The sequence below is a fragment of the Dendropsophus ebraccatus genome, chromosome 5 (genome assembly GCF_027789765.1).
Source record: "Dendropsophus ebraccatus isolate aDenEbr1 chromosome 5, aDenEbr1.pat, whole genome shotgun sequence".
NCBI classification, from domain to species: Eukaryota; Metazoa; Chordata; class Amphibia; order Anura; family Hylidae; genus Dendropsophus; species Dendropsophus ebraccatus.
In genome coordinates this window covers 14391902-14405114 of record NC_091458.1, presented here as the reverse complement: position 1 = coordinate 14405114, position 13213 = coordinate 14391902, and the positions used below count along the sequence as shown (strand labels likewise).

The window sequence follows — 13213 nt, the reverse complement described above, 5'->3', positions numbered from 1 at the left end:
GATAATGTGAATACACTATATACTCACTATATCCAGCAGGATTACTATATGTCATATATAGGACTATAATGTATGTATTGTAAACCTCACTGTTCTTCTCTATCAATGCAAAACACATAAAAAAAACATAAACCACTTAACCTTCCGTCACACACTGGAATTCAATTAGACTTTTCTGTTTTAAGGATTTGGAACAAGTGAAACAACGATGACAGATTCAATCCTAGGGATTATCTCTCTGTGTCGTCAATCAGAGATGAGCAACCAGCCCAGCTGGACAGATGAGGAGCGTCATTGGGGCAGCTGGACAGATGATGAGCGTCATGGGGGCAGCCGGACAGATGACAAGCGTAATAGGGGCAGCCGGACAGATGATGAGCGTCATGGGGGCAGCTGGACAGATGACAAGCGTCATGGGGGCAGCCAGACAGATGACGAGTGTCATGGGGGCAGCTGGACAGATGACGCGCCTCATGGGGGCAGCTGGACAGATGACGCGCCTCATGGGGGCAGCCGGACAGATGAGGAGCGTCATGGGGGCAGCTGGATAGATGACGACCGTCATGGGGGCTCTACCCTGCGAAAGTGCTGGATTTACAAAACTGTGAGGCCTGAACCATAATTGTAAGTAAATGAATAAGTACCAGGATCAGGCTATGTGTTATCAGTCATAACAGTTAGAGGACCACCTAAAATTGCAGTGAAGGTTGGTGTCTTATATGGGAGTGGTCCTCTCAAATATACAGAGGAATTGATTCTATTGGTCTATATAATTATTCAGGAAAATGTGTCTCCACGGTTACAGACTACAAACAAATCATCTGCAGTCTGACACCCCTTTCATCTACCTTATCCTCTACTGTGTATAGATGAAGGAATAGGGTAACTCTGGAATGCTGGATAAGACTACATAGGGCTTGTTTGTAGTTTGTAACATGGGGTTATTCACAAAAAAAGATTTGGGGGGTTGTTCACCAGAGATTTGTAATTTACTTCTATTAGAAAATCTGCCAGTCTTCCAGTACTTATCAGCTGCTGTATGTCCTGCAGGAAGTGGTGTATTCTTTCCAGTCTGACACAGTGCTCTCTGCTGCCACCTCTTTCCATGTCAGGAACTGTCCAGAGAAGTCGTAAATTCCCATAGAAAACCTCTCCTACTCTCCAGACTGGAAAGAATACACCACTTCGTGCAGGACATACAGCAGCTGATAAGTGCTGGAAGACTTGAGATTTTTTACTAGAAGTAAATTACAAATCTCTGGCACTTTCTGGCACCAGTTGATTAGAAAGAATTTTTTTGTGTGAACAACCCCTTTTAATTCTGCACTGGAGCAGTAGAAAAATGACAGCTGGACTTTATTCATGGTCTATTTGCAAAATATTGCAAAAGGTTAAAGGGGAAGTCCGGGCAAAATAATTTTAAGATATGTTATTGCCTAACAAAAGTTATGAAAATTATTAATAGACACTTATTATGGGAGATGCACCTATAGTGAATTTTCCCCTGTACTTACTACAGCATGGCGTGTTCAGGTCTCTGTAAAGTTGGTGATGTCACGTCTCAAGTAGCAGGAGTCGGCAGTTTATGAGACGTGACATCACCAACTTTACAGAGACCTGAACACCCCATGCTCTAGTAAGTACAAGAAAAATGCGCTATATGTGCATTTCCCATAATCTGTCTATTAGTAATTTTCATAACTTTTGTTAAGTTATCTTAAAATGACTTTGCCCGGACATCCCCTTTAAAGTGATACTGTCACCGCTTCACTTTAAGCACACTTTAAAAATAAATGTACTGGAAAGAAAAAATTATAATTTACCTGATGAGGTAGGAGACACCCACGCCACATAAAGCCAAGGCAAACACCAAGCCGAACACCAGGATGACAATCGATGGTTCAATACCTGAAAGAGTCATGAAGAATTACTTCAAAAAAGTTACATACACATTTATTCCAAGAAAAACTAATTTTGAGGGACATTATAGAATTATTATAAAAACATTTTACCAAAATGTGCAACATACACAAAAGATGATGTCCCCATAACATTCAATACAATCCAGAACATGGAGCCATATTAAAGACTTTATGGGCAGTATGGATCCGTATTATGGATCTGTTCTTTTCCTATAGAGGGCGATGAAACAAAAAGAAATTGGATCTATATTAGATCTGAAAAAAGATTTTTTTTTTTGTTTTTTTACCATAGATATCATATAAAGGAGTATTTCACCCTAAGGCACTGATCACCTATGCGCTGGAAGATTGTTAGATGGACGGGGATCTGACCACTGGAGCCACCACTGATCACAACGAGTTTATGTGCTAAAGCTCAAGGCAGTAACAATCTAAGGCTATGTTCACACTACGTAAAAGCACGGCCATTGTTGCCATCAGCAACAATGGCCATACTTTGTACGGTGTGGAACAATGCCTTTACTGCTATGGGATCCTGGCCGAAGTATATACACATCGCATACGCTCCGGCCGGGATCCCATACGACGCCGCAAACAACTGACATGTCAGTTTTCTGCGGCCGCAATTCACTGAAAGACCTATCAGTTCATACAATGAAGCGAGCGGCTCCAGCGGCGGACTACAGTGCACACAATTTACTTGAGTTGACGCCACCTGCAGTTCTCTAGCTGTTGCAAAACTACAACTCCCAGCATTCCCAGACAGTCGTAGGCTGCCAGGATATGCTGGGAGTTGTAGTTCTGCAACCACTGGAAAGTCTCCAGTTGAATTTACTTCTGATGTTGCTGTATAAATGCGTCCTGAGGTCTCTACTGCCCATAGCAACCAATCACAGCGCAGCTTTCATATTACCAGAACACTGTAGGTAATGCTGAGCTGATTGGTTGCTATGGGCAACATGGAGGGCAGTGATCAAGCCTTGTGCAAAATAGCAGTGGAGCAGTCTCCCATAGCGACCAATCAGATTCCACCTATGTTGCTATGGGCAACTGCTCCACTGCTTTTCTACACGGCTTTGTATTACCCTCCATGCTGCCCGTAGTAACCAGTCATTTACACTGCTCTGGTAATAAGTTTGAATAAACGTATAGGTAAAACATTTTTAAAGCTGTTATGAAAAACATGGCCGCTTTCTTCCAGAAACAGCACCACTCCTGTCCTCAGTTTGGTTGGGTGTAGGGACTTGCAGCTTAATTCCATTGAAGTAAACAGAGCTGAATTGTAACACCACACACAACCTGAGGACAGGGGTGGTGTTGTTTTTGCCTGTGTTTTTTCTTCCTGACTAACCCCTTTAACTTGCCGAGTCCTACAAGTTTAAAGGGGTTATCCAGCGCTACAAAAACATGGAAAATTTCCCCCTACAGTTGTCTCCAGGTTGGGTGGGGTTTTGAAACTCAGTTCCATTGAAGTAAATGGAGCTTAATTGCAAACCGCACCTGAACTGGAGACAACAGTAGGGGGAAAAGTGGCCATGTTTTTGTAGCGCTGGATAACCCCTTTAACTATATAAGTTAGGGATAGGGAACCTTCTGCCTTGGAATACCCCTGAAGGTCCCCTTCACATGTCCGTGTCCGTTTTAGGCCTTATTCTCACACTCCTTAATTCCCAGAGGTTACAGAGCGTGAAGCTGCGCAGTGGACTTCCAGCACTCCCGGAGTCACGTTCCTGATAAGAAATCCCGACAGATTTTCCTGACGTGTGAAGGGGGACAAAAAATTTCTTCCAGTGCATCCACTGCTCCCTCTTAGTCCTCCTTCCAAGAGAAAGGTGCCACGGCAGCCATCTTTTAACCCCCACAGCGCTCCACAGGCATGTTGACAGGGTTCACTATGGGGTATCCTAGCAGCCATTCTAGCATCAGAATCATGAGGAGACACCAATGAGTTTGGAGTGGGATTAGAAGGGCAGAGAAGAAACTTGATATTGGAATTAGAGCAAAGAGTCAGGATGGGAGAGAGCAGAAACTGGAAGAAGAAAAACTGCAAATTTGGGCCCAAAAACCCATAATGTATATAAATTACCCATCAGTCACTTGGCTATTAAAAGGGAAACTAACAGCAGTAGAGATGCGTGAACCTGGAGCATGCTGGAGTCCATCCGAACACGATCAATCGGCATTTGATTAGCGGTGGCTGCTGAAGTTGGATAAAGCCCTAGGGCTATGTAGAAATCATGGATATAGTCATTGGCTGTATCCATATTTTCCAGACAACCTTAGAGCTTTATCCAACTTCAGCAGCCCCAGCTAATCAATTACCGATCAATGGGGTTCAGATGGACTCGAGCATGCTCCAGGTTTGCTCATCTCTGATCAGCAGTTTAGGCAACTATAAACTGCTGGTAGCCCCTTAGTGTGCTGAGGATGAAAGTAAGTTTCTTTTCCATGCAGTTTTAGGCTATGTTCACACAGTATTTTTGCTCCATATTTTGGTCAGTATTCTGCAACCAAAACCAGGAGTGGATTGAAAAGACAGAAAGGCTATGTTCACACACTGATGAAATTGAGTGGATGGCCGCCATTTAATGGCAAATAACAGCCGTTATTTTAAAACAACAGACACTGTTTTAAAATAACGGCAGTTATTTGCCATTAAAGGGCAGATATCCACAACATTTCAACAGTGTGTGAACAGAGCCTTTCTGTCTTTTCAATCCACTCCTGGTTTTGGTTGCAAAATACTGACCAAAATAAGGAGCAAAAATACTGTGTGTAAACATAGCCTTAAAGGGGTACTCCGGCGGGGGGGCTTTTTTCCGATCTGGCCGGGGAGGACGTGGCTGAGGGCAATGACGTCCACGGAGGTGGGATCCCGCCTCCATCACTGACTGGCTGAATGGACTTGAAACGTCACGTCTCGAGGCTGCGTCAGAGACCAGGAAGCGGCCGGGCAGCGGGGACGGGAGCGCTGCGATACGGGTCCCGCCGCTGGAACAGGGGAGGTGAATGGACGTTGCTGCCCTCAGCCACCTCCTCCCCGGCCACATCGGAAAAAAGCCCCCCTTCCGGAGTACCCCTTTAAACTGCAGAGTGCATGGAAAAGAAACTTGCCTTCATCCTCAGCACACTAGGTGGCTATCAGCAGGTTATAGTTGTCTAAACTGCTGATAGTTTCCCTTTAATTTCACCAAATATTTATAATTGGCATTTAACAATTCAGGTTTGTACCAAATAAATCAGAAAAAAAAAAAACAATTAACCTATTATTATTGTAGCGTTCCACTACGTATTTTCTTTCTTCTTCTTACCCCTTGGTAAAAGTGTATCACTCTCGTGTCACAGGATAGGACAGGAGGCCGCTGTTCCTTACTCCAACCACTAGATGTCACACTCACACAGCACAGCTGCAGCTAAGTTTAGGTTTAGCTGTTCACACACTTCCTTTCTCTTGTCTGCACTTCCTGGAGGTATTCAATCTAGTTCCAGACATAGAGGAGAGCAGACCTGTTTCTTCACAGCTAGCTACCCAACCACTATGGATTACTAGACAAGACTCCTTGGGAAACCGGAGACAAGGAAGTCTTCACCCTTACCTACGCCGTGGAATTTACTGCTAAAATAGGACAGTCGACCACCCTTTGAAAAGGGACGGGTAACTCAAGACTGGACCTGCAGTAAAGCACAGTGCCATCCAACCGCTCTCTACTGACAGATGCTCAGCTTTGTTGGAAGGGTTCTACAAGCCAGCTCCACCCAGAGCAGAGACCTGGGACTCGTACTACCCCAGAGGAAGGGTAACCTGACACTGTGGGGCAGAAGGCGGTTAGGTGAGATAACTGGGACTCATCCATACGTGAGTATGAGGATTTCTTCAACACTGCAGAAACACCTCACTACATCCTGGCAGAGTACATAGTACATTAGGCAAGGCCCCCCCTATCCGCTCCCTGACACCTGTTACTGTTTCTTCTGTCAACTCACCTATCTACCTGTTGGAGGAATATTGCTGATTATTTTTGCGCTAAGTACCTGAGCGCTGCTTGTAACTGTTTTTGCACTTTTCCAAGTGAAGTTTAAAAGTTGTTTAAAGTGGGACTCTATCATCTCTTCCGCCGCACTTACACCTACACCTCGCACCTCACCTTAGTCCTAACCAAGGTCCGGTTGCAGTATGTCCGGGGGAAGGTGTTACCACTCCTGGCCACCGTGACAAATAGCCTCCAAACACCAGAACCCACCGGCAGGCTCCAACATCAGTTCCAGCCACCCGAGACACAGCATTATTATATTATGAAAAAACCCAAAGACGTCAGAGGTTGATGCAAATGTGAATGAGGCAATGAACATAACAACGACTGTGCTATTGATGCATATTATAACAGGGCGATACAGGTCATTCAACATCAGATGTAGTACAAAACAAATGGACAATGATGACATCACTCCTATAGACCACGGTTTAGCACATACTATATACCTGGTTGAGAATATAGAAATTTTTTTACATGTATGGTCAGAACCATGGCTGTAAGAAGGGTCATGTCTCCCATAAAGAATGTCTGTAAACCCTCCCATACATCCAGTGAGTTAATGGCTCATTAAGCATCATCTAGGTCAGCTTCACACACTATGTTGGTCATTGTATTAGAACTGTGCACCTTTGCTAAGGCCTTTAAGTCCTTTAGAAGGCAAGAAGTAAAAACTTACAATTGATATCATCCTTAACCCCTTAGGGACCAAGCCTATTTGGGCCTTAATGACCAGGCTCATTTTTCAAAATCTGACCTGTCTCACTTTATGCGCTTATACCTCGGTGATGCTTTAACGCGTGCTACCGATTCTGAGATAGTTTTTTTTGTAACATATGGTACTTTGTGTTATTTGCAAAATGTGGTCACTCTCGTGTATATTTTTTCGTGAAGAACATCAAAATATAAAAAATTTGAAAAATTTGCACTTTACGAACTTTGAAATTCTTTGTTTCTAAAAAAAGAAAGTCGTATCACATAAATTAGTTACTAAAGGTCCGTTTACACACTCAGATTATCTGACAGATATCTGACAGATTTTTGCAGCCAAAGCCGGGAATGGACTATAAACACGGAACAGGTCATAAAGAAAAGACTGAGATTTCTCTTTTTTTAAAATCCATTTCTGGTTTTGGCTGCAAAAATCTGGCGGATATCTGTGTGTGTAAACGGACCCTAAGTCACATTAACAATATGTTCTCTTTATTCTGATTTCATTTCTTAAACATATTTTACTTTTTAAGTTAGGGTGTTACGGGGCTTAGAAATGTATCAGCAAATTATCAAATTTCTCCAGTGTATACTGGAAACCCCCATAAGTGACCCCATTTTGGAAACTAGACACCTTAAAGAATTAATCTAGGGGTATAATGAGCATTTTGACTCCACAGGGGCTTGAGGAAAGTATTCACCATTAGGCCATAAAAAATGGAGAATAGAAAATTTTCCAATAAAATATTCATTTAGATTAAAGTATCTCATTTCACAAGCAACAGGAGAGAAAAAGCACCCCAAAATTTGTAACGCAGGTACAAGTACAACGGTACCCCATATGTGGGCATAAATCACTGTATGGGCACACAGCGGGGCTCAGAAGGAAGGGAGCGCCAATTAGCAATCTCAGTGCAGATTTTGCTGTAGAAGTTTTTGGGTGCCAGGTGCGTTTGCAGAGCCCCTGTAGTGCCAGCAGAGTAGAACCCCCCAAAAGTCACCCCATTTTGGAAAGTGCACCCCTCAAAGAATTCATCTTGGGATGTGATGAGCATTTTGACCCCACAGGTATTAGATGAAAGTATTTAAAATTAGACAGTAAAAATTAAAAAAAAAACATTTTTTTTTGAATAAAATGTTTGTTTAGTTTAATATTTCTCAATTTCACGGGGAACAGGAGATGAATTGCACCCCAAAATCTGTAAGGCAGGTTCTCCTGAGTACAACGGTACCCCATATGTTGGCATAAACCACTGTATGGGCACGCAGCAGGGCTCAGAAGGGAAAGAGCATCATTTTGCTAGAGCAAAACCGCAGCTAGTATGAGTTATTATAATATTATATAGAATATTATTATATAGAATATTATTATAAAGTTATTAGCAGTTGCTTAAAACATAAATGAGTGGAAGACAATGGCCCCTTCCTTGAGTATATGGCTGACAAATGTCGTCATATTGAAGCCCTTAATGGGTATCAGGCAGCTCTAGGACAGGACAGTCTTAGGGTCCTATTAGACAGGCTGATGAAGGCCATGTCCCAATGTCCCAATAATTGTTTAGCAAGGGCTGCACAGACATCATTAGCGATGTCCATGCAGCCCTTGCCCAAACAGTTAATACTTCACTTGTCCAGGCTCCCAGTCTCCTCCTGTGCTTGGCGTCCAGGCACCGAGCGCTGCAGCTTCAGAGTGGTCTGTCTGAGCTGACAGGCCGCTCAGCCAATCAATTGCTGTGGTGGTCCTGGCCTGTGATTGGCTGAGCAGCCTGTCAGCTCAGACAGGCCACTCTGAAGCTGCAGCGCTGCTGGACCTGGACGTTGAGCACAGGAGGAAACCGTGAGCCTGGACAAGTGAAGTATTAACTATTCAGTTATCAGCTGTCACCTGTGCATTGCTATTACATGTAGCATTACACGGTTGATGGCTGATGATTTTAGGTCTGGGCCTAAAGTAACAATCAGCCGATGATTGTTTAATCTAGACAGAGGGGAGATCCCAGCCCAGTTCAAGAGTTATGCTGCGTTTACACAGACACATTTATCTGACAGATTTTGAAAGCCAAAGCCAGGAATGGATTTGAAAAGAGGATAGATCCCAGTCTTTCCTTTATGACCTGATCCCTGTTTATAGTCTGTTCCTGGTTTGAAAAGAGGATAGATCCCAGTCTTTCCTTTATGACCTGATCCCTGTTTATAGTCTGTTCCTGGTTTGGGCTTCAAAGATCTGTCAGATAAATCTGTCCGTGTAAACGCACTATTACATTAGTATTATATGTTTATACTTTGAGGTAGAGACCCCTAAATGCCTAAAACTAAGGCTAAAACTTAAAGGGGTTGGCCACTTTATAGTAAAATTGTTCAGTATACAGTATTAGTAACTGTACTCACTGTATATACTGACAGCAGCTCCCTGTGTACTTTAGCTCTGACTCCCCACCTCCAGGCTGGGCTGTCCTGCTCTGTGGTGTTTCTGTCCATAAGATGGCCGACATGGAGGAGCATGTGACCATGCCCCACCCTCCAGTGTCCACCATTAAGTCTGTACGGTAGAGGACACTGGGGGCGGGTCATGGTCACATGCTCCTCCATGTCGGCCATCTTATGGATAGAAACACCACAGAGCAGGACAGCCCAGCCTGGAGGTGGGGAGTCTGATGTTAGCTCTATGAGGTACACAAGGACTGGCTGTCAGTACATACAGTGAGTACAAATCCTAATACTATATACTGAGCATTTTTACTATAAAGTGGCCAACCCCTTTAACTTGTATTAATCACATGAATAGAAATAGAAAATATGTACAAGTGCTCAGAAGTGTGCACTAAGTGTACTAAAAGTATGCTAGGGTATAATATTCACTACTAGATAAGCTACTGTGGAGTTGATCAGAGAACGTCTGTCACTAAAACCCCCCCGGCCGTGGGTGCTAGACTGGGGAACACTTGTTCTTTTGACCAACAATACCAGATCGGTGATAACCTCAAGACACACTGCCGTCCTAGAACCGCTGTCTATGCCCCAACTTGAGCCTCGTATCCATAGTACCTGGGTACTCACTATAGGAATGAGGCATGCGATTTTGCGTATACGCATCTGCTATCTTCACTACATTACTATTCCTTACCACTAGTCATACAATTAAAACCAATAGCTATGCCCAGTCTGACATGTTTCGTTTTGACTTTTTCAAAGACATATGGCAAATAGCGTTCTGAATACCGATTACTCCCATTGAAAGGGGCCGGAAAATGAGAACGAGGGTATAAGCCGCGACCAATTTGTATCAACCAATGTGCTAAGGATCCGTCATCGTAAAATGAGATATTATTGGTTGAACATGACCAGAAGAGATTGATTGCACCAATGACGCAAACTTCCGCACATGCGTTCGGACTTAGGGCCCTATTACGCGGGACGATTATTGTGTGAAAAATCGTTATATTGTTCGAATTTAAACGATAATCGTTAGTGTAGTTGATTGTTGATTTAGATCTGAACCTAAAATTATCGTTAATCGTTTGCTGTAATTCCACATTCGTTCGTTCAATTTCCGCATTTTTTTTTCACTAATCGTTCAGTGTAATTGCACATTGTTCATTGTTTTGCTGGGATCATAAGGAATAAACGATCTTAGTAACAATAACGATAACGACCATGGTTCTGTGTAATATGGTGAACGATTTCAGGTTAACGATAAACAATCTTGTTTGCGATCATTTATCGTTAGTCGTTAAAAATCGCTCCATGTAATAGGACCCTTAGAGTGGAAATGCTTCATGAAGTACCAGCCAGGGGTGAAGCACTGGAGGCCCGCCCCCAGTGGGAGGAAACTACCGGCCCTCTATGACGCGGCTCCATTGATTCTAATTGAGCCGGACGGCCAGTCCGCCTCTAGTGCTCGGTAATAGACCAGTGCGGTGCGTGGCAAACCGTGTGCAGTTCTAAAAAAGGACCACGCCATCGGCTTCCACGTGCCGGCGTAGTTCTCTTCATGTGCAAAACTTTAAATATACTGATGACAGTTAAAAACACTATGGGGGAGATTTATCAAACTGGTGTAAAGTAGAATTGGCTCAGTTGCCCGTAGCAACCAATCAGATTCCACCTTTCATTCCTCACAGATTCTCTGGATAGGGAAAGGTGGAATCTGATTGGTTGCTAGGGGCAACTGAGCCAATTCTACTTTACACCAGTTTGATAAATCTTTCCCTATGTGGGGAATACAGCCTTGCCACTTTACTCTCTTGTCTGTATGGCATCTTCCTCTGCACTGCAGCCTCATATGACTATCACTAGAGGCTGCAAGAGAGATGAAGACACAGTTAGTAGCAGGGAGGGATAAGGGTTCTGTGCTGAGGGGCAAAACCCATCACCCATAATTTCGACAGGTGTTCTGCTCCTCTACTGTGTGCAGCATCTGTATAGATCACTACTATTCCCACTAGCTTTGCTGAGAGCACTGCGTCCGGCCCAGCAAGGGAGTGACTTAACCCCTTTCTTGCTCAGCAGGGCCAGACTGGAACTTTAAAGGGACTCTGTACCCACAATCTGCCCACCCCAAACCACTTGTACCCTCAGATAGCTGCTTTTAATCCAGCAGGGTCCATTCAGCAGGTGATGCATTTATTGTCCTAAAAAACAACTTTTAAACTTGCAGCCCTGTGCCCAACGGCACCGGCCTAGAGTGTCTGTGCCCTAACTTTGCACCACCCCTCCATCCCTCACCCCCACTCTGTTTCCTATTCCTCTGTAGTGAACACTGCACAGGTGCCTTAACAACCCAGCCCATGTGCCGTGCTCACACAGCTGATGAATAGGAGACAATCTGCCTGGAGGATTCCTAATGATGAGGAGGGCGGGGAGGAGGGACAGAGAGGTTGTGCCAGCCTAATGCATACACAATCTAGGCCATTGCCGTTGGGCATGGGGCTGCCAGTTTAAAAGTTGTTTTTTTAGGACAATACCTGCATCACCTGCCGAACAGACCAGAGGACAGATCTTGGAGAAAAAGCAGCTATCCGAAGGTACAAGTCTTTTGGGAAGGGGGGGTCAGATTGTGGGTACAGAGTCGCTTTAAAGCAGCCCTGTCACATTAACCCTTCCAGCCACATTACATATTACAGGTGATGTCGTGTCTGATCTGAGTCATTCTCTTTTCTTTTCTTCTCCATCTCAAACTGCATCATTACTTCCCCCACTCATAAATCACCCTGCAGAGTTTGGACACACTGTGCGCCAGGGCATAATAGTGACACATAATGTACCCCCATGGATATAGTACTGTCACACACTGTTCCCTAGGACAGAATAGTGCTACACACTGTGCCCCAGGCCAGAATATAATAGTGCTACATACTGTACCCCATGGATATAATAGTGCCACATAATCTACCCCCATAAATATAATACTGTCACACACTGTGCCCCAGGACATAATAGTGCTACACACTGTGCGCCAGTACATAATAGTGCCACATAATGTCCCCCATGGAATAATACTGTCATATACTGTACCCTTAGGCAGAATAGTGCCACACGCTGCATCACCAGTGCATAATATCGCCTATCTGGACTTCAGCAAAGACTATGATACAGTTCCCCATAAAGAGCTGATAGAGAAGCTACTGAAAACTGGACTTAATCCCTGGATAGCTCAGTGGATTTGTGCTTGGTGAAGGATAGATATCAGAGGGTTGTGGTCAATGGTGTATATTCCGAGGAGAGACTGGTTACAAGTGGTGGCCACAAGGGTCTGTTCTGGGTCCTGTTCTTTTTAATATGTTTTTAAGTGACATGGGAGAAGGGTTGGTAGGTAAGGATAGTGACATAGGAGAAGGTTTGGTAGGTAAGGATGGTGACACAGGAGAAGGGTTGGTAGGTAAGGATAGTGACATAGGAGGAGGTTTGGTAGGTAAGGATAGTGATATAGGAGAAGGTTTGGTAGGTAAGGATAGTGATATAGGAGAAGGTGTGGTGTGTAAGGATAGTGATATAGGAGAAAGCTTGGTAGGTAAGGATAGTGACATAGGAGAAGGTTTGGTAGGTAAGAATAGTGACATAGGAGAAGGGTTGGTAGGTAAGGATAGAGACATAGGAGAAGGTTTGGTAGGTAAGGATAGTGACATAGGAGAAGGGTTGGTAGGTAAGGATAGTGATATAGGAGAAGGGTTGGTAGGTAAGGATAGTGACATAGAAGGTTTGGTAGGTAAGGATAGTGACATAGGAGAAGGTTTGGTAGGTAAGGATAGTGACATAGGAGAAGGTTTGGTAGGTAAGGATAGTGATATAGGAGAAGGGTTGGTAGGTAAGGATAGTGATATAGGAGAAGGGTTGGTAGGTAAGGATAGTGATATAGGAGAAGGGTTGGTAGGTAAGGATAGTGACATAGGAGAAGGTTTAGTAGGTAAGGATAGTGACATAGGAGAAGGTTTGGTAGGTAAGGATAGTGACATAGGAGAAGGTTTGGTAGGTAAGGATAGTGATATAGGAGAAGGGTTGGTAGGTAAGGATAGTGATATAGGAGAAGGGTTGGTAGGTAAGGATAGTGAT

At 43.9% G+C, this 13213-nt stretch overlaps 1 protein-coding gene across 1 annotated transcript in view; it reads right to left on the bottom strand.

Annotated features, from left to right (window-relative positions):
- Positions 1–13213, bottom strand: part of LOC138794121 (retinal guanylyl cyclase 2-like) — a 62744-nt gene that overhangs the window by 24714 nt on the left and 24817 nt on the right. The window contains exon 5 of the mRNA XM_069972890.1: positions 1824–1908. Coding sequence (XP_069828991.1) covers positions 1824–1908 — 85 coding nt within the window. The remainder of the gene's footprint in view (positions 1–1823; positions 1909–13213) is intronic.